This window comes from Sciurus vulgaris (assembly GCF_902686455.1).
Source record: "Sciurus vulgaris genome assembly, chromosome: 3".
NCBI lineage: Eukaryota > Metazoa > Chordata > Mammalia > Rodentia > Sciuridae > Sciurus > Sciurus vulgaris.
In genome coordinates this window covers 189,026,231-189,045,671 of record NC_136463.1, presented here as the reverse complement: position 1 = coordinate 189,045,671, position 19,441 = coordinate 189,026,231, and the positions used below count along the sequence as shown (strand labels likewise).

Sequence of the window (19,441 nt, the reverse complement as noted above, 5' to 3'; positions counted from 1 at the left end):
ACCTTTCTTCTTGCTGTTTTACCATGAAGTTGAGTGTCTGCTGCTTTGAGAACTACCAGGTGCCGCCCTTTCTTCTTGCTGTTTTACCATGAAGTTGAGTGTCTGCTGCTTTGAGAACTGCCAGGTGCCGATCTTTCTTCTTGCTGTTTTACCGTGAAGTTGAGTGTCTGCTGCTTTGAGAACTGCCAGGTGCCGACCTTTCTTCTTGCTGTTTTACCATGAAGTTGAGTGTCTGCTGCTTTGAGAACTGCCAGGTGCCGACCTTTCTTCTTGCTGTTTTACCATGAAGTTGAGTGTCTGCTGCTTTGAGAACTGCCAGGTGCCGACCTTTCTTCTTGCTGTTTTACCATGAAGTTGAGTGTCTGCTGCTTTGAGAACTGCCAGGTGCCGACCTTTCTTTTTGCTGTTTTACCATGAAGTTGAGTGTCTGCTGCTTTGAGGACTGCCAGGTGCCGCCCTTTCTTCTTGCTGTTTTACCATGAAGTTGAGTGTCTGCTGCTTTGAGGACTGCCAGGTGCCGACCTTTCTTCTTGCTGTTTTACCATGAAGTTGAGTGTCTGCTGCTTTGAGAACTGCCAGGTGCCGACCTTTCTTCTTGCTGTTTTACCATGAAGTTGAGTGTCTGCTGCTTTGAGAACTGCCAGGTGCCGCCCTTTCTTCTTGCTGTTTTACCATGAAGTTGAGTATGTTGGTTAGGGTTCTCCAGAGGCCTAGAACCAATAGGATGTATCTAATTATAACAGGGTGTTTGTTAAACTGCTAATATAACCTGAGGCTGGTACTTGCACAGTGGCTGTGTATAGGTTGGAGAGCTGGGAACCAGTGTCTGCTGAGCCCAAGCAGTTGGAGCCTCAGAACAAGACCGGCATCCTGGAAGCCCCTGGAGAGCTGCTGTATAAGTTCAAAAGCTGAAGACGCTGGAGTCCAGTGACCACAGATGGTGGCAGCAGAACCTGCCCCCCAAGCAGGGCTGAGTGTGTGTCGGGGTTGCTGCCCGTGCTTCGTTTCAGCCGTGCCCAAGCCTGCTGGTGTGCTGCCCTGGTTCAGAGTGCACCTTCTCCACCAGAAACACCCTCACAGACATGCCATGGTGTGCTTTGCCACTTTGTAGGTGTCCCTTAATCTAGTCAAGGTGACAACCAAGATGGGCCATGACACTGAGGATTAAAGCAATCCTGGTAAAACCTTCACTGAGACCACAGCACTCAGTGCCTGAAGGTCATTTAGCTGGCCGTGGTGGTGCACACTGGTAATCCCAGTGATGCAGGAGGCTGAGGCAGGAGGATCGCAGGTTCCAGGCTGACCTCAGCAACGTAGGGAAGCCCTGTCTCAATGAAGACCAGAGCTGGAGGTGTGGCTCAGCGGTGAAGTGCCTTGGGCTCCACTCCATGCAAACAGAAGGGCCCCTCTTCTAGCCTCGGGTGTTTCTGAGACGGAAGGCAGGTGTGGGAGCTTGCCCACCCGGACGCACAGGTGTGGGGGCTGCTCCTGGTGCCAGGCACTTTCCTGGCTTGCCCCGGGGTCCCCTGGCGCAGCCTGTCTGTGTGTGCAGGTGGACATTGTCAGCCGCAGTGGGGAGAAGATTCCGGTCTCTGTGTGGATGAAGAGGGTGCGGCAGGAGCGTGGTCTATGCTGCGTGGTGGTCCTGGAGCCTGTGGAGAGGGTCTCAGCCTGGGTCGCCTTCCAGAGTGATGTGAGTGTGTCCATGCCTCAGCCCGGGCAGTGCTGCCCCCATCTGCCCCTCAGCCAGCGCTCGCCTGGCTTGGCCCCAGGGAGGAGAGCACGGGAGATGTCTGGAGGTCTGCTGGTGGTGCCCATCACTATGTGTCCTCAGACAGGGAACCTCAGTGTCCAACGCCTCCGTTGTCCTCTTACATAAAGTGGGGATGGAATTGTGACTACTCGTGACGATGGGAAGCAGAGCGCTTCAGAGGGATTGGGGTTCCTTTGTGCTCTTACCTGAGATGATCTGTGTGAAACCTCAGAATGGTGGGGTACCTGGGCAGAACCTGAGGAGCCTCTGTTGGGGCCCAGGCTTCTGGAGCTCATGCGAGGAAGTCAGAGATGGAGGCAGGCCTGGCACAGGAGGCATTCTTGGGAAAGCCCCGCTGTGTGCCTCCTGAACTTCTGCGCATGGCAAGCATGGCCAAGCTCTTGGCTCACAGGCAGCGGAGTCAGGCAGTTTAAAGCCCAGGTGCCGATGGCTCTTCTCTCGACACTTAGGAGTGCTGGGTGTTTCTCCAGGGGACCATCACGGCCTGCGACAGTCTCTTCGCTCACCTCCATGGGTTTGCCTCTGGGGAGGATGTGGTTGGACAGCGTCTCACAGACCTCATTCCGTCTGCGCAGCTCCCTTCTCCTGGGCAGCCTGTGCCAAAGGTAGGATGCTGACCTCCTGCACCAGGTGGTGGGGTCAGGTTCTTAGACCTGGATCCATAGCCTGACAGCAGGACAGCCTCCAGCTTTCTGTGCTCCAGGACTTGGCCGAGGGCCAGAGCCTGTGTTCTCCAGGCTGCCCGCTGCTGTCCCCTCAGTCCTCTCATTAGTGCACAGCAGGGAGGGCTCCCTGCTCACAGGATGTTGGTCGAGTTCTCCAGCAGGACCTCTGGGGTGCGTGTGTGCAGAGACAAGCGGGGACTTACCAGGGGCTTGCCTCTGGAGGTTGTGAGGCCAAGCCCTGTGACCAGCCTCCGTGCGCTGGAGACTGCAGTGTGAGCCTGAGTGTGGTCCTCCAAGGCGGAAGGCCTGGGTGGAGACACTAATGAGAGCAGCGTTTTGCAGTCCAAGGCCCACCGAGTGTGTCCCCGTCAGTGCTGTGCACACTGCTGTCCTTGAAACCCCTGCATGGACACTCGCAGAAGCAGTGCTGCCAGCTCTGGATGTTGCCTCTTCAGGCAAGTCCACACCTCAGATCACCCTCACACCCTGGAGGCAGCATGGCCGTGCCCACCGAAGTGGGCAGTGGGGACTAGGTGTGGTAGAGGCTCAGTCTGCAGCTGAGTGCCCTGTCAGTGGGCAGCCCTCACACAGGGGTCCTGGCCCAGGGTCCTATCTGTTGCTTTCTGGTCAGTGCCAGTTCCTGTGGTGAGATCCGCAGTCCTCGTGGGGTGGCCCCTGTGGTGTAGCTCTCTGAACTCAGCCTCTGAGCCGTCTTTTGCTACATCAGATCTCCAGCTGTAGGAAGAGCCCCTGTCCCTAGTCTGTGCTCACTGCTCCTCTGCTCGGAGGCAGTGATCACGCGGGCTTCAGGGCCAGCAGAGGTGTCTGCTTATCCACACCTGCTCACAGCCCTCTTCCCGGAGCACACCCTGGAGATGCAAGGCAGAAGGCACAGGCCTTCCGTGTGCGTTCTTATCTCCCAGTGAGCCACCCTGTCCCTCAGGAGTGGGCAGGGATGTGCCTGTGGCCAATGGAGAGGGGCCTTGCGCTCCTTTTTCTTTGCAGGGCTTGCTGGGGCCTGGGTCAGTGGAGGATGGGCAGAACCCAGTGCTAGTCTTGGCTCTGTGGGCCTGTGCTGAGCTCCAACTTGGGTCAGGGCGCTGTGCTTGTGACATAGGTGCCTCCTGTCTCCCACATGACAGCTGCAGGTCTCGAGTCTTAGGTGGGTCCTTAAGCAAAGGGTGGAGGCAAAGACCTGGGTCCAACTTACCATCCTGAAGCCCCAGAGGGAGTAGACTATGAAGCGTTTGGTTCGGAACACGGTGTTAGTTGAGAGACTGGACTCTTTGGGCATGGTGATCCCAGTGACTCAGGAGGCAGAGGCAGGAGGCAAGTTCGAGGCCAGCCTCAGCAATTTAGAGGGACTGTCTCCAAAGAAGAACAAAATTAAAAAGGTCTGGAATGTAGCTCAGTATTGAAGTACCCTTGAGTTCAATCTCTAATACAAAGAAAGAAAGTAAGGAGAGAGTGGGCTCTGAAGTGCCTGGTGGGGACCTGGGGACACTGGCATGCAGGTGGAGTGTGACACATGTACTTGCTTGTGTGGCAGAGGGTGGAGCCGAGAAGGCTGGGTGGGGATGGTCGGAACCCCAGAGTCTGTGGCAGCAGGAAGCTGGGCCCAGGAGAAGTGGACTCCCAGCTCTTGCTCCACAGACAGCATGGGTGCCACAGCTGCCCACCCTGGACCCACCCAAGCGTCGGTCCCCTCACTGGCCCACGCCTTGGTCCACTTGGCCTTTCTTGAGTGCCCTGGTGTGTGTCATGCCCAGGGCACTCTGGATTGAGTCTTTGGTGTCCGCTGCTGCCGTTCCCTGGGCAGGGTGGGGCTGGGGCAGTGGGTGGGTGTGCGGTGTTCCTGTACCTCCTGGGTGGGTCCTGTAGCAGAGCATCTCCGCTCCACTACCACGCATGGCTGCCGTGCTAGCCTGGCACCTCTTCCGTAGAGTCTGAAGATCCAGAGGTCTGTTGGGAGAGCCAGGGATGGCACCACCTTCCCACTGAGCCTGAAGCTGAAGGCCAAGCCCGGCAGCCAGGATGTGGCCAGGGTCCAGGAGGCCCCTGAGTCAGACTACTGGGCCTCAGTCTGGGTGTTCTGCACCATCAGTGGGCTCGTCACGCTCCTGCCAGATGGCACCATCTATGGCATCAACCACAGCTTTGCACTGGCGCTGTTTGGCTATGGAAGGACAGAGCTTCTGGGCAAGGTGGGCTTGTCTGGGCTGTGGGTGTCCTGCCTGCTCAGGGGGCTCGTGTGCATGGGTGGCAGGCCCCCGTGCATGGGGGCAGTAGCTCACAAGTCTACCTGGGAGGGACCTCAGGCCCAGGCAGAGGACCTTGCTGATGGCCACCAGGTCGTTTCCCTTGGCTGTCTCCAGAGTCAGCTGGAGGAGGGAGTGCTGTTCCCAGTGAGACCTGATCTGCTGACTGGGCCAGTCTAGGGCAGACCTGATCTGCTGACTGGGTCACAAGGGCAGGGGCTTCACACTGGCAAAGTCTGAAAACTTGACCCTAGTTCTTTTCTGACCTCAGGGAGGGACTGTTCAGAGACTTGCTCCAGTTGTTTTCCTTTCAACCCCAGCAGGACAGGTCTAGGGAGCAGAATGAGTCCTCCCAGCTCTTGAAATACTGCTCTTATGCTTTCCAGAATATCACTTTCTTGATTCCTGGTTTCTACCACTACATGGCCCTTGCGTGTGACAGTTCTTCACAGCTGCCGGACCTGGCTGGCTGCTTGGACATCCACAGCGAGAGTGGTCCTGGGCAGATGAGCTGGCACGCAGCCACTGGAGCCCAGGGTGAGCAAGGCCTTCCTTTCCCAGGTCGCCCTGCTGGCCCACCCCAGGGGCTCAGGGGTGGGGGGCGCTGGCACTGATGGGGGGCATTGGGTCCTGCTTCAGTGTTGGTCTCTCAGGCCTTCTGTTCCCCAGGAGTAGGGCAGGGTGTGGGGGCTGTTCTTACAAATGTGTCAGCATCAGGAAGCTGGACAGAAGGTCTCCAGGAAGACCACAGGCATGCCCTGAGACTGGCCACAGTCTTGCCTTCTTGGAGGCAACAAGTTCGTAGCTCAAGATTGAATTGATGTGTCTATCCTGTTTATTCCTAAGTTAAATATTCCTAGCATATTTGTCGATTTTGGAGTGTTTATCCCCCTAGTTTTAACTTGGCACTTTAAAACATTTCAACAAATATTACTGAGCTGCTGTGTGTGAACAGTCTTAGCCTGGTGGACTGTGGAGAGAAAGCTCCCAGCTTCCTGTGCCAACCTGTTCTGGCTCAGGACCTGGGAGGGGTGGATTCTGTGACGGGGCCCCAGCATGCTTAGTCAAGCTCTGCCCCAGAGTTCCTCGGGTGTGGTTCTAGAGGGGGTCCAAGGATCCAGGCGATGTGGAGTGGGGGATGCTAGGTGGGGCCTCTGCTTTCCAGTGGGAAGGAGCAGAGGTGACAATATGAAGGTCAGGTGCTAGCAGGATGTGCAGTGTGCCTTGTGCTGGGCCGTGGCCTTTGTGGGTGGTGCTCCCCTGGAGTGTGTCCTGCATGTGGTGAGCACAGGTTGTGAAGCAGCTCCTGCAGCAAGTGCGTGGAGTAGGGAGCAGGCCTTCCTGATTTTGCTCTCAGATCCAAAGGTGAACGGGGTACTTGCCGGTGACCACCTGCTGCCACAAGATGAGACCCTGAAGCTGGCGAGAAGCCAAGATGCAGCTCAGATGCAGCAGGAAGTGCGAGCCCCGCTCCCTTCCTCCCTGTCAGAGCCCTCGCTGGGGTGAGTGTGGGTGGAGGGTGCGGGTGGGTGGAGGGTCACCTGCACGCCCAGCACCTACTGTGTCCACACAGTGACAGCTGTCTCCCGGGTTGCCCTGCTGAGCCCTCAGCCTTGGGGCAGGGTCCCGTGATGCCATCTCATCCTGTGGGCTTCGAGTCAGGGATGTGCAGGTAGCATTGGAGACCTGAGGCTGACCTGACCTGAGGGGTGTGGAAATCACATGCAGGTGTTTCCTTTGTACGTTTTTCAGTGACGTGTCCTGTGGAGTGAAGGGTGTTTATGTTAGAGGACTTGGGCAAATAGGAACACCAGCTCGTCGACTCTGCTTCTGCAGTCCTTTGTGTTCAGTATGTTGGTGTTTCAAACCAGTTTTCTTCTTCTTAAAAACCTTTTCTTTTAGGTGCTGGGCATTGAACCCAGGGCACTCTGTCCCTAGGCTTCACTCCCAGTCTCTTTTCTTTCTTTCTTTCTTTTTTTTTTTTTTGCTGTCTACCATCTTTTTTTTTTTTTTTTAATTTATTTTTATTGTAAACAAATGGGATACCTGTTGTTTCAGTTTGTACATAAAGTAAAGGCATACCATTTGCATATTCATACATTTACATAGAGTAATGATGTTTGATTCATTCCATTATTTTTTCCTTCCCCCCACCCCTCCGACCCCTCTTTTCCCTCTATGCAGTCCCTCCTTCCTCCATTCTTGTCCCCCTCCCACCCCCCATTAAGTGTCATCATCCGCTTATCAGTGAGATCATTCCTCTTTTGGATTTTTGAGATTGGCTTATCTCACTTAACATGATATTCTCCAATTTCATCCATTTGCCTGCAAATGCCATAATTTTATTATTCTTTATAGCTGAGTAATATTCCATTGTGTATATATACCACAGTTTCTTTATCCATTCATCAATCGAAGGGCATCTAGGTTGGTTCCACAGTCTGGCTATTGTGAATTGAGCAGCTATGAACATTGATGTGGCTGTATCTCTGTAGTATGTTGATTTTAAGTCCTTTGTGTATAGGCCGAGGAGTGGGATAGCTGGGTCAAATGGTGGTTCCATTCCAAGTTTTCTAAGGAATCTCCACACTGCTTTCCAGAGTGGCTGCACTAATTAGCAGTCCCACCAGCAATGTATAGTGTACCTTTTCCCCCACATCCTCGCCAACACCTATTGTTGCTTGTGTTCTTGATAATCGCCATTCTAATTGGGGTGAGATGGAATCTTAGTGTAGTTTTGATTTGCATTTCTCTTATTACTAGAGATGTTGAACATTTTTTCATATGTTTGTTGATTGCTTGTAGATCTTCTTCTGTGAAGTGTCTGTTCATTTCCTTAGCCCATTTGTTGATTGGGTTATTTGTATTCTTCATGTAGAGTTTTTTGAGTTCTTTATATATTCTGGAAATTAGTGCTCTATCTGAAGTATGAGTGGGAAAGATATTCTCCCACTCTGTAGGCTCTCTCTTCGCATTGCTGATAGTTTCCTTTGCTGAGAGAAAGCTATTTAGTTTGAATCTATCCCAGTTATTGATTCTTGTTTTTATTTCTTATGCTATGGGAGTCCTGTTAAGGAAGTCTGATCCTAAGCCAACAAGGTGAAGATTTGGACCTACTTTTTCTTCTATAAGATGCAAGGTCTCTGGTCTGATTTCGAGGTCCTTGATCCATTGTGAGTTGATTTTTGTGCGGGGTGAGAGATAGGGGTTTAGTTTCATTCTGTTGCATATGGATTTCCAGTTTTCCCAGCACCATTTGTTGAAGAGGCTATCTTTTCTCCTTTGCATATTTTTGGCCCCTTTGTCTAGTATGAGAAAATTGTATTTATTTGGGTTTGTGTCTGTGTCCTCTATTCTGTACCATTGATCTACCTGTCTATTTTGGTGCCAATACCATGCTGTTTTTGTTACTATTGCTTTGTAGTATAGTTGAAGTTCTGGTATTGCGATACCCCCTGCTTCATTCTTCCTTCTAAGGATTGCTTTAGCTATTCTGGGTTTCTTATTCTTCCAGATGAATTTCATGATTGCGTGCTCTATTTCTGTGAGGTACGTCATTGGGATTTTAATTGGAATTGCATTGAATTTGTATAGCACTTTTGGTAGTATGGCCATTTTGACAATATTAATTCTACCTATCCAAGAACATGGGAGATCTTTGCATCTTCTAAGGTCTTCCTCAATTTCTTTCTTCAGTGTTTTGTAGTTTTCATTGTAGAGATCTTTTACCTCTTTGGTTAGATTGATACCCAAATATTTTATTTTTTTTGAGGCTATTGCAAATGGAGTTGTTTTCCTCATTTCCTTCAGCTGTTTCATCGCTTGCGTATAAAAATGCTTTAGATTTATGCGTGTTGATTTTATAGCCTGCTATTTTGCTGAATTCATTGATGAGGTCTAGAAGTTTTCTGGAGGAGGTTTTTGGATCCTCTAAATATAGAATCATGTCATCAGCAAATAGTGACAGCTTAAGTTCCTCTTTTCCAATTCGTATCCCTTTAATTTCTTTAGTCTGCCTAATTGCTCTGGCTAGTTTCGAGGACAATGTTGAATAGAAGTGGTGAAAGAGGACATCCCTGTCTTGTTCCCGGTTTTAAAGGGAATGGTTTCAGTTTTTCTCCATTAAGAATAATGTTGGCCACGGGCTTAGCATAAATAGCCTTTACAATGTTCAGGAATGCTCCTACTGTCCCTATTTTTTCTAGTGTTTTCAGCATGAAGGGGTGTTGTATATTGTCAAATGCTTTTTCTGCTTCAATTGAAATAACCATATGATTCTTATCCTTAAGTCTATTGACATGATGGATTACGTTTATTGATTTATGAATGTTAAACCATCCTTGCATTCCAGGAATGAACCCCACTTGATCGTGGTGCACAATTTTCTTAATATGTTTTTGGATACGGTTTGCCAATATTTTGCTAAGGATCTTAGCATCTATATTCATCAAGGATATTGGTCTAAAATTTTCTTTCCTTGATGTGTCTTTTCCTGGTTTGGGTATGAGGGTGATATTAGCTTCATAGAATGAGTTTGGTAGGGTTCCCTCCTTTTCTATTTCCTGGAATACTTTGAGAAGTATTGGAATGAGTTCTTCTTTGAAGGTCTTGTAGAATTCGGCTGAGAATCCGTCTGGTCCTGGGCTTTTCTTGGCTGGTAGATTATTAATGGCTTCTTCTATTTCATTGCTTGATATTGATCTGTTTAAATCGTGTATGTCCTCCTGGTTCAGTTTGGGAGGAGCATATGTCTCTAGAAATTTGTCAATGTCTTCGGTGGTTTCTATTTTGTTGGAATACAGATTTTCAAAGTAGCTTCTCATTATGTTCTGTATCTCAGTGGTGTCTGTTGTGATATTTCCTTTTGCATCGTGTATTTTAGTAATTTGAGTCTTCTCTCTCCTTCTCTTTGTTAGTGTGGCTAAGGGTTTATCTATTTTATTTACTTTCTCAAAGAACCAACTTTTTGTTAATGTCAATTTTTTGAGTAGTTTTTTTTGTTTCAATTTCATTGATTTCAGCTCTGATTTTAATTATTTCCTGTCTTCTACTACTTTTGCTGTTATTCTGTTCTTCTTTTTCTAGGTCTTTGAGCTGTAATGTTAGGTCATTTAATTGTTGACTTTTCATTCTTTTCTGGAATGAGCTCCATGCAATGAATTTTCCTCTTAGTACTGCTTTCATAGTGTCCCAGAGATTTTGATATGTTGTATCGTCATTCTCATTGACCTCTAAGAATTCTTTTATCTCCTCCCTGATGTTTTCTGTTATCCATGTTTCATTCAATAGCATATTATTTAGTCTCCAGGTGTTGGAGTAATTTCTGTTTTTTATTTTGTCATTGATTTCTACTCTCAGTCCATTATGATCTGATAGAACACAAGGCAGTATCTCTATTTTTTTGCATTTCCTAAGGGCTGCTTTGTGGCATAACATATGGTCTATTTTCGAGAAGGTTCCATGTGCTGCTGAGAAGAAAGTGTATCCGCTCGTTGATGGATGGAATATTCTATATATGTCTATTAAGTCTAGGTTATTGACTGTGTTACTGAGTTCTATGGTTTCTTTGGTTGGATTTTGTTTGGAAGATCTATCTAGTGGTGACAGCAGTGCGTTAAAGTCGCCCAGAATTATTGTGTTGTGGTCTATGTGATTCTTGAAATTGAGAAGGATTTGTTTGATGTACAGGGATGCACCATTGTTTGGGGCATAAATAAACTATTGTTTTGTCTTCCTGATTTATGGTTCCCTTAAGCAGTATGAAATGTCCTTCTTTATCCCTTCTGACTAACTTTGGCTTGAAGTTCACCTTATCTGATATAAGGATGGAAACCCCCGCTTTTTTACTGAGTCCATGTGCGTGGTAGGATTTTCCTATCCTTTCACCTTTAGTCTTTGGATGTCTTTTTCTATGAGATGAGTCTCTTGCAGGCAGCGTATTGTTGGGTCTTTCTTTTTAATCCATTCTGCCAGTCTGTGTCTTTTGATTGATGAGTTTAGGCCATTAATGTTCAGGGTTATTATTGAGAAATGATTTGTATTCCCAGTCATTTGGCTTATTTTTGGTTTTTAAGTTGGCTTGGTTTCTCCTTTGAGTGGTTTTCTCTAAGGTAGTTCCTCCCTTTGCTGACCTCCATTGTTGCTTTTCATTTCCTCCTCATGGAATATTTTGTTGAGAATATTCTGTAGCGTAGGCTTTCTATTTGTAAATTCTTTTAACTTTTGTTTATCATGGAAGGATTTTATTTCATCTTCAAATCTGAAGGTTAGTTTTGCTGGGTATAAGATTCTTGGTTGACATCCATGTTCTTTCAGAGCTTGACATATGTTGTTCCAGGCCCTTCTAGCTTTTAGAGTCTGGGTTGAGAATTTGGTTGCTATCCATATTGGTCTCCCCCTATGTGTAATCTGATGCTTTTCTCTCGCGGCCTTCAAAATCCTATCTTTATTTTGAATGTTAGGCATTTTCATTATAATGTGCCTTGGTGTGGATCTGTTGTGATTCTGTGCATTTGGTGTTCTGTTAGCCTCTTGTGTTTGATTTTCCATTTCATTCTTCAGGTTTGGGAAATTTTCTGGTATTATTTCATTGAATAGGTTGTTCATTCCTTTGGTTTGTATCTCTGTGCCTTCCTCAATCCCAGTAATTCTTAAATTTGGTCTTTTCATGATGTCCCATAGTTCTTGGAGATTCTGTTCATGATTTCTTACCATCTTCTCTGTTTGGGCAATTTTATTTTCAAGATTAAATATTTTGTCTTCATTGTCTGAGGTTCTGTCTTCCAAGTGGTCTAGTCTGTTGGTGATGCTTTCCATTGAGTTTTTTATTTGGTTTATTGTCTCCTTCATTTCAAGGATTTCCATTTGGATTTTTTGAGAATCTCTATCTCTTTGTTGAAATGATCTTTTGCTTCCTGCACTTGCTCTTTCAGCTTATTGGTATTATCATTCATTGCCTGCATCTGCTCTCTTATCTCATCCTTTGCTTCGCGAATCATCTTAATCATGTATAATCTGAAGTCCTTTTCTGACATTTCTTCTAACATACTGTCATTGGATTCTATTACTATAGAATCTGGATTTGTTTGGATCATTTTCTTCCCTTGTTTTTTCATGTTGTTCATGTATCTTCCCCTCTAGCTGCAGATCTGGGGTATTGCAGATTTCCCCCTATAGGCTTATAGTGGCCCTATAGGTTTGCAAAACCCTTTCTTTAAGGGGAGATCAGTATTAGCAGTGCCCAAATCAGACACTATGCAATCCTAGACCAAATAGCCCCTATGGGGACAATAACATCATGTAAATAAGGGAGAAAAAGCGACTCTGAGGGAACAGGTAAACAGAAGGAAAAGAAAGCAAGAAATGTAAAGAAATAAAAACAAATTTTTTTTAAAAAAAAGAGAAAAAAGAAAATCTACTGTATAACAGTCATATAGTAATGAAACCTCCCAGTGTTCAGTAGCCTGATGCATGAGAGGTACCTGACAATGAGCTTCAAGCCTCCAGCAGGCATCTCAGGATGGAATTTGCCTCACCTAAAGATCGGAGCCATGGCTTCCAGGATTATCCATGGTGGCTGCTCTGGCTTCCAAATGTGTTGGCAAATGGGGAGCTGCAGCTCAGGAGTGGACGTGGTCAGCTGGAGGTCCTGGAGACAGGATGCAGTTGGTCCAGCAGTGGTCCTGGAGGTTTGGTGTGGTTGTGGGATCCTGGAGGCTGGTTGCAATCAGTAGATCTGGGGTCCTGGTGATAGGGCACAGTCACTTGGTCTGGGGGTCCTGGCGGCAGGGAGCAGTCAGTTGATGTGAGGGCCCCAGAGGCAGGGAGTGGTCGGTCGGGCTGAGGGATCCTGGAGACGAGACTCAGTCAGTCCGGTCAGGGGTCCTACAGGGCCTGGCTGTTGTCTCAAAATGGCGGCAGCCACGTGTAATCAAACCTGCAGGTACTGTAACAGTGAACTTCCAGGCAACAGCAGGCAGCTGGTTCTCCACTGGCGGTCTGTGGTCAACCTGCTAACAGCTGTCGGACGATCGGGAGGTGAACCCCGAGCGTTGGGTGATGGATAGGGGTAAGGCAGGCGATGGACAGGCGAGAGGCAGGCAAATGGCGGATGAAAGACGCCTGACAGACCTTTTATTTATTTCTTATCTTGCTGGTCTTGCTAAGTTGTCCGGACTGGCCTCACACGAGGGCTCCTCCTGCCTCGGCCCCCAGGTGGCTGGGATGAAGGGTGTGCACCACACGTCCTTTGCCAAGTCCTGCCTTAGGCACCACATCCAGGAGGGTCCTGAGCCTCAGGTGCGTCTTTTCTGTCCCCGAGTCTCCTGCTCAGTGCCCTCACCACCTGGGTTGGAGCAGAGGTCAGAGTTCCTGTCCTTGGGCCTGAGCTGTGCTGTCCCTCTGTCTGCCGTCTTTCATTCATCATTCTGTGAGAAGGAGCTGAACTTCCGTGTCCTCCCGCCTCCCTGCACTTATTTTGAGAGCCTGTGAGTGTGTCAAGTACAGAGCAGTGATGGCAGGTGGCCTGTCCTTGGCCCTCTCCAGACCTGCCTGCTCCCACTCTGGAGGACACCGCTTAGACCTCCCTGCTGTGCTGTTGTGTGTGTGTGTGCCTGTGCGTCTGTTTGCCGCACCTGGTCCTGGATGTGTGTGCCTGTGCTGCTGACCGTCTTCCTTCAGCACCTCCCAAAGGAGACCCAACGGCGCCTGTTGCTCCTTCCCCAATGCTCAGTGTCAGGGTGCTCTTCCCTCCTGGCCAGGTCCACTTTGGGTGGCTTGAGAAATGTGTCCGGGGGCTCTTTGTGCCTTGCGCTCCTCTGTGTGCCAGGGGAGGCGTGCCTGGGGGTTCTCTGTGCCCTGCGCTCCTCTGTGTGCCAGGGGAGGTGTGCCCCGGGGCTCTCTGTGCCCTGCGCTCCTCTGTGTGCCAGGGGAGGCGTGCCTGGGGGCTCTCTGTGCCCTGTGCTCCTCTGTGTGCCAGGGGAGGCGTGCCTGGGGGCTCTCTCTGCCCTGCGCTCCTCTGTGCCAGGGGAGGTGTGCCCTGTGGCTCTGTGTGCCAGGGGAGGTGTGCCCCGGGGCTCTCTGTGCCCTGTGCTCCTCTGTGTGCCAGGGGAGGCGTGCCCCGGGGCTCTCTGTGCCCTGCGCTCCTCTGTGTGCCAGGGGAGGTGTGCCCTGGGGCTCTCTGTGCCCTGTACTCCTCTGTGGGCCAGGGGAGCTGGGAGCTGGAATGACTTGCTGGTGCTGGTCAATTGCCCAGGCGTGGCCAGGCTGCTCCCTCATGCCAGCTGCCAGTGTGTCGTCCTAGGAACTGGGTGTTCAGTGGGCGCATGGGGACCAGGGCAGAGTGTCTTGTCTCCTGGGTCAGTGTTGGCAGAGAGGAAGTCCCATGGCATTGACTGAGTCCTGTATCTTCCTTTAGGTCCTGAGTTTTTGCAGTTGTTGTTTGTGGTGCTCGCAGGAGACCAAGGTCCCCCCACTGGGCCAGGCCTCACCCAGGGAAGCAAGAGCTCAGCTCACACCCATCACTTGTGCAGTGCAGAGCAGTCCACCGTTACTCAGTCACTCACTCCCTTGTCCATTTGTTCAGCAGATGAACAAGCTAGTGTTGAGGGCTCCTCCGTAAGACTTGTCTAATCAGGAGGAAGAGCTCCTGTGGCAAGAGGTTCAGGTTGGAGGCGTGGAGGGAGGCGGGGCAGGATGCATGTCCTGGGGTGCGCAGGGCTTCCTCTGCCGCCTCAGGTCCCAGGATTAGGGCTCAGTCTTAGCTGCTCTATTGAATCGATGCTGTTGCCGAGTTGTTCTTCTGACAGGCAGAGGCTCAGCAGGACTTTACAGGAAGTGACCAGACGGTGCCTCCACAGCGGCAGGGCCCTGTGTTCCTGCTTCAGGGCCTGTGTTCCTGGGGTGACTGGGTGCAGGTCACAGCAACTCCTGACCATGTGGACTCTGGGGGGTGGGAGTTGAGGAGAGCAGGGGCCCTACTCCCCAAGACTCCATGGCAGCCAGGCCCCTTGCTCCAGACCCAAGTGGTGGCAGTGCGCAGCCTCCAGGGCAGCTGGGGAATGCCCTTCTGCTATCATGCTGGCACTTAGGGACTCCGCAGGCTCACAGCTAACCCACGTCTTGTAATCAAAAGTCCCCAACATGGTTATTTTTCACTAAACTTGATGCTGAAACGTTTGATTGTCAGACAGGCCTGAGTTGATGGGCAGCCATCGGGGGTTTCCTGCTTCCCCACAGTGGGGTGTTCAGAGGCCTCACTGACATGTCCATGGTCTTCAGAGTCCTTTCAAGTGACCAGTGACCTTTCTGAAATTCAAGAGCACGTCTGTCCCAGGGGTTTTGGATAGAATGGCTGTGTAAAGGGCGATCAGAGAGAGAAAAGTGGACCCTGGAGGCCACCCGTGGTCAGCAGAGATCCCAAGGGGGTGAGTGAAAGTACAGAGCTGCCCTGAGGCCATGGTGTCCTGACTATTGAGCACTACACCCAGAGCCTGCCCACACTCCTTGGCAGGGGTCAGGGAGACCCTCCTGGTGTGAGCTCCTGCTTTGCTGGTCTGCAGGAGGGTGTGTGGTCCCCTGAGCCACTCGAGGTTCACCGAGGGCGGGGAGTGGGGGGATGGACCCCTCTCTGCAGACCACCATTCCCCACTCCCACAGGACACTTCTCCGAGCCCTGCTCATAATGCCCTTCTGCTGCACTGTCCTGATGCTGGACCTGGCCTCCTCTGTCAGCTGGATCCCTGGTGCAGGTTTGCCGGTTGCAGATGTGAATCTGCCTCTGTGCCCTGCAGTGCATGGCCCCGTGTGGCACAGCTGGTGCCTGCCAGCCTGGGCTGGCACGGGTAGGGGCATGCAGCTGGTTGTGTGGTTGGCCTGGGAGGGCCCTGTGGTCTGGGTGGCTCCGTGTCTGACCCGCCACTTGCAGCAGGCACTTTGGGGCATTTCTCCTCGCTCTTCACCCTTCCCTTCTGCACATTGGCCAGCCCTGACCATCTCCCCAGCTGATCGTAGGGTGATGACATTCCTAGCTGGTCAGCTGCTGGTGTTTGCCTGGCCCTTGGTCTGTGCCTTTCGGCAGTCTGCCTTCAGTGTGGCTGGGGTGAGCTCCACACCTGGAGTGGGCTGCCCGGCCACTGGGCCACCTGCTCCGTGTGCAGGCTGACCCCAGCCCCAGCCTGTGTCCCTGCACTTGGGTGTTGTGCTATCTTTGATAAAGCCTTGTTAAACGAGGATTTATCTGGACAATATTTGAGAGTAGGTGTTTATATACTGAACAGTTCAGCCTTTTTTCTTGTGAATTTTGTGGTGTCAAATGCCTTGTGTTTTAATAGAATGGTTGTTCCTATTACCTTTTCTGTGACCACTAGTGACTGACATCTGAATTCCTGTTTCCAGGGTAGACAGTATCCCTGAGGGAAGCCCGCCAGCCCACGGGGAGCAGACATCATCCACAGACCAGCAAAGTGTCCCCAAGGAAAGCCCTCCAGCCCACAGAGAACAGTTGTCACCCAGGGACCAGCAAAGTGCCCCCAAGGGAAGCCCTCCAGCCCATGGGGAACAGTCATCATCCACAGACCAACAAAGTATCCCTGAGGGAAGCCCTCCAGCCGACAGGGAACAGTTGTCACCCACAGACCAGCAAAGTGTCCCTGAGGGAAGCCCTCCAGCTGATAGGGAACAGTTGTCACCCATGGACCAGCAAAGTGTCCCCGAGGGAAGCCCTCCAGCTGACAGGGAACAGTTGTCACCCATGGACCAGCGAAGTGTCCCCGAGGGAAGCCCTCCAGCTGACAGGGAACAGTTGTCACCCATGAACCAGCAAAGTATCCCCGAGGGAAGCCCTCCAGCTGACAGGGAACAGTTGTCACCCATGGACCAGCAAAGCGTCCCCGAGGGAAGCCCTCCAGCCCATGGGGAACAGTTGTCACCCGTGGACCAGCAAAATGTCCCTGAGGGAAGCCCGCCAGCCCATAATAAACAGTCACTGTCTGAGAATCAGCAGAGTATCTCAGAAGAAAGCCCAGTGACCCATGGTGGATCTTCATTGCTCCAGGACCAGCGAGATGACCCAGAAGGAAGCCCACCAGCCCAAGGTGACCTGTTACTGTTCTCAGACCAGGGAAATGCTGCTATGGGGAAAGAAGAACCTGCAGCAACAGAGGACCCCAGGCAGGGTCCCTTTGGAGAAAGCAGGTCTGAGCCCGTGGGTACGAACTCCATGGCTTCACGTGGGGATTCTGAGCCTTCAGACCCAGCTGAGGACAGGGACAGTGCCCTGTGTCTGGAGGCTCAGCAGGAGATGGTGGGTGTCCACAGCCCTGACACTTGCAGCCCATGGGCTGATCCCCCCAGGCTCCAGCCACACCTGACAGGACAGCTGGCAGTGGGAGGCCTCCCGACACACTGCCCTCTTTACAGGAGCGAGTGGGCCCTAGGGCAGCGAGGCCAGGGCCCAGCCCCCAGCCCCTCCAGGAGGGCGGGTGTCTCCTTGGGGGCGCCCACTCTGGATGAGCCCGGGCTGGGGACGCAGAATGACCGAGAAGAGCTGCAGACTTGCTTGATGAAGGAGAGGCTGTCGAAGCCTCTGGGCTGCTCCTGCACTGAGCTGGTCCCAGCAGAGCACCCCTCCTCCACCCCAGGGTCCTTCTGCCACCTGGGAGGCAGAGACCTTCACAGCAGCCACCTGGGCAGCTCCTCGGCCTGCTACGCCTTGGCCACTGACCTCCCTGGAGTCCTGGAGCGGGTGGAGGCCCAAGAGGCCGATGTGAGTTCTTACTCCTGGAACCTCAAGGAGCTCTTCCTTAGTGATCAGACTGATGGCTCTCCATCTTGCTCCTGTGCCACATCTGAACCCAGTGAGACGCCCTCTCCTGCAGTGGTAGGCTCTGATGAGGACATGGGCCGTCTCCACAGGCAGAGGCCAGATATCCTGGGTGACAGGGAACTGTTGCTACTGGCCGGCACCTACTTTGACCCTGGCGAAGGCCAGCAGTTCCAGGAAAGCTGTCAAGGCCACCATCGGACAGAGCCCTCTAGGATTTGTCTGGTGTCCTCTGAATATCACGAAGCTCATGACATGGACGGTCCAGGCTACGTTCGTTCCACACAGGATGTGAGCCCAGAGGATATGCACCCGACTGCAGAGCACCCAAGGCTGAGTCCACAGGTCACCTCCACACCTGTGGCACCCAGGGCCGCCAGCATGCAGCAGCAGATCCAGGAGGGTACCTACTCTGGGAGTTGCTACCACCGAGACGGACTGCGGCTGAGTATGTCCAGCCTGGGAGGGCCTGTGCTGGGTGTGTCCAGCCTGGGAGGGCCTGTGCTGGGTGTGCCCCTGAGGGCCTGTGGCTGAGTGTGTCCTGGGTGTGGCTGTGGATGAGTGTGTCCTGGGCAGGTGGGCTGAGTGTGGCTGGGCCTGGGGCCTGCTGCCTCGGCAGAGCTCAGCAGAGCACGACTCTTCGTCCTGGGTCTGCAGGCCTCCCAGGGGTTGGCGATGGATGACGTGCTGCTTTTGCATGGTGACGTCAGATCACGGCACATGTGCCTGGGAGGGCGCCTGCTCCTGTGCTGGTGCCATGGCCTGCCTCTCCAGCTCCTGCTGGCGCCCAGGTCACACTGAGCTGCGAGGCGGGGCGTGTGCCTGGCAGGTCTGCGCTGCCCGTCTCCCTGTGTGTGACGCTCCTCCAGGGGCGCATGGCCAGGCTCTCTCCTCATCTCGGGGGTCCCTATTCCAGCCCGTTGTTTCCACACTGCTGATATGGTAGTGTTGATGACTGTGCTCCGTTTCCTAGAGTTAAAAAAAAAAAAATGTGCCTAACACATGTTATTGGTAGAAATGTTAGAAAACAAATGAGGAAATAAAATCAGCTCTAACCAGAATCCCACCACCAGAAAACAGACACCAGGGTTTTTTTTAATTTTTAGAATTTGTTCTTTTTATACATGACGGTAGGAATGTGCTTTGACATACCATATTTCATGGAGTACGATTCCCATTCTTGTGGTTGCACCTGATGTGGAGTCACCCTGGCCGTGTGTGCAGACGTGAACACAGGAAGGTGATGTCCGACTCCTGCTGTCTCTCCCCTCCCCTTCCCCCTCCCTTCCCTGCATTCCCCTTTGTCTGATTCAGTGCACCCCACCTACCCTACCTATTGTGTGTCAGCCTCCACATAGAAGGGACAACGTTTGACATTTGGCCTTTGTTTTTTTTGAGATTGGCTTTCACTTAGCATGATAGTCTTCAGTTCCATCCTTACTGGCAAATACCATGGTTTCATTCTTCTTCAAGGCTGAGTAATATTCCATTGTATATAGGTACCACATTTTCTTTATCCATTCATCTAGGTTGGTTTCATAGCTTCACTTTTGTGAGTTGAGATGCTATAAACATTGACATGGCTGCATCACTGTAGTATGCTGCTTTTAAGTCCTTTGGGTATAAACCAAAGAGTGGGACAGCTGTGTCAAACGGTGGCTCCATCCCAAGTTTTCTGAGGAATCTCCACACTGCTTTCCAGAGTGGCTGCACTAATTTGCAGCCCCACCAGCAATGTACGAGTGAACCTTTCTCCCCACAGCCTCGCCAACACCTGTTGTTGCTTGTGTTCTTGATAATCGCCATTCTAATTGGGGTGAGATGGAATCTCGGTGTAGTGTTAACTTGTATTCTCTGATTGTCAGAGATGTGGAACGTGTTTTCATGTGCATCTTGGCCATTTGTGCTTCTTCTGTGAAGTCCT

The 19,441-nt window shown here is 51.4% G+C and overlaps 1 protein-coding gene across 12 annotated transcripts in view; it reads left to right on the top strand.

Moving 5' to 3' along the window:
- PASK (PAS domain containing serine/threonine kinase) overlaps positions 1–19,441 on the top strand; it is a 46,871-nt gene that overhangs the window by 10,761 nt on the left and 16,669 nt on the right. For 10 of the 12 annotated variants that reach the window (XM_079133653.1, XM_079133651.1, XM_079133647.1 and 7 more), the window contains 6 exons: positions 1,553–1,693; positions 2,224–2,379; positions 4,383–4,643; positions 5,084–5,234; positions 6,055–6,199; positions 16,092–17,965. In XM_079133653.1, coding sequence (XP_078989779.1) covers positions 1,553–1,693; positions 2,224–2,379; positions 4,383–4,643; positions 5,084–5,234; positions 6,055–6,199; positions 16,092–17,965 — 2,728 coding nt within the window. The remainder of the gene's footprint in view (positions 1–1,552; positions 1,694–2,223; positions 2,380–4,382; positions 4,644–5,083; positions 5,235–6,054; positions 6,200–16,091; positions 17,966–19,441) is intronic. The other 2 variants (XM_079133650.1, XM_079133652.1) reach the window with 1 other exon arrangement.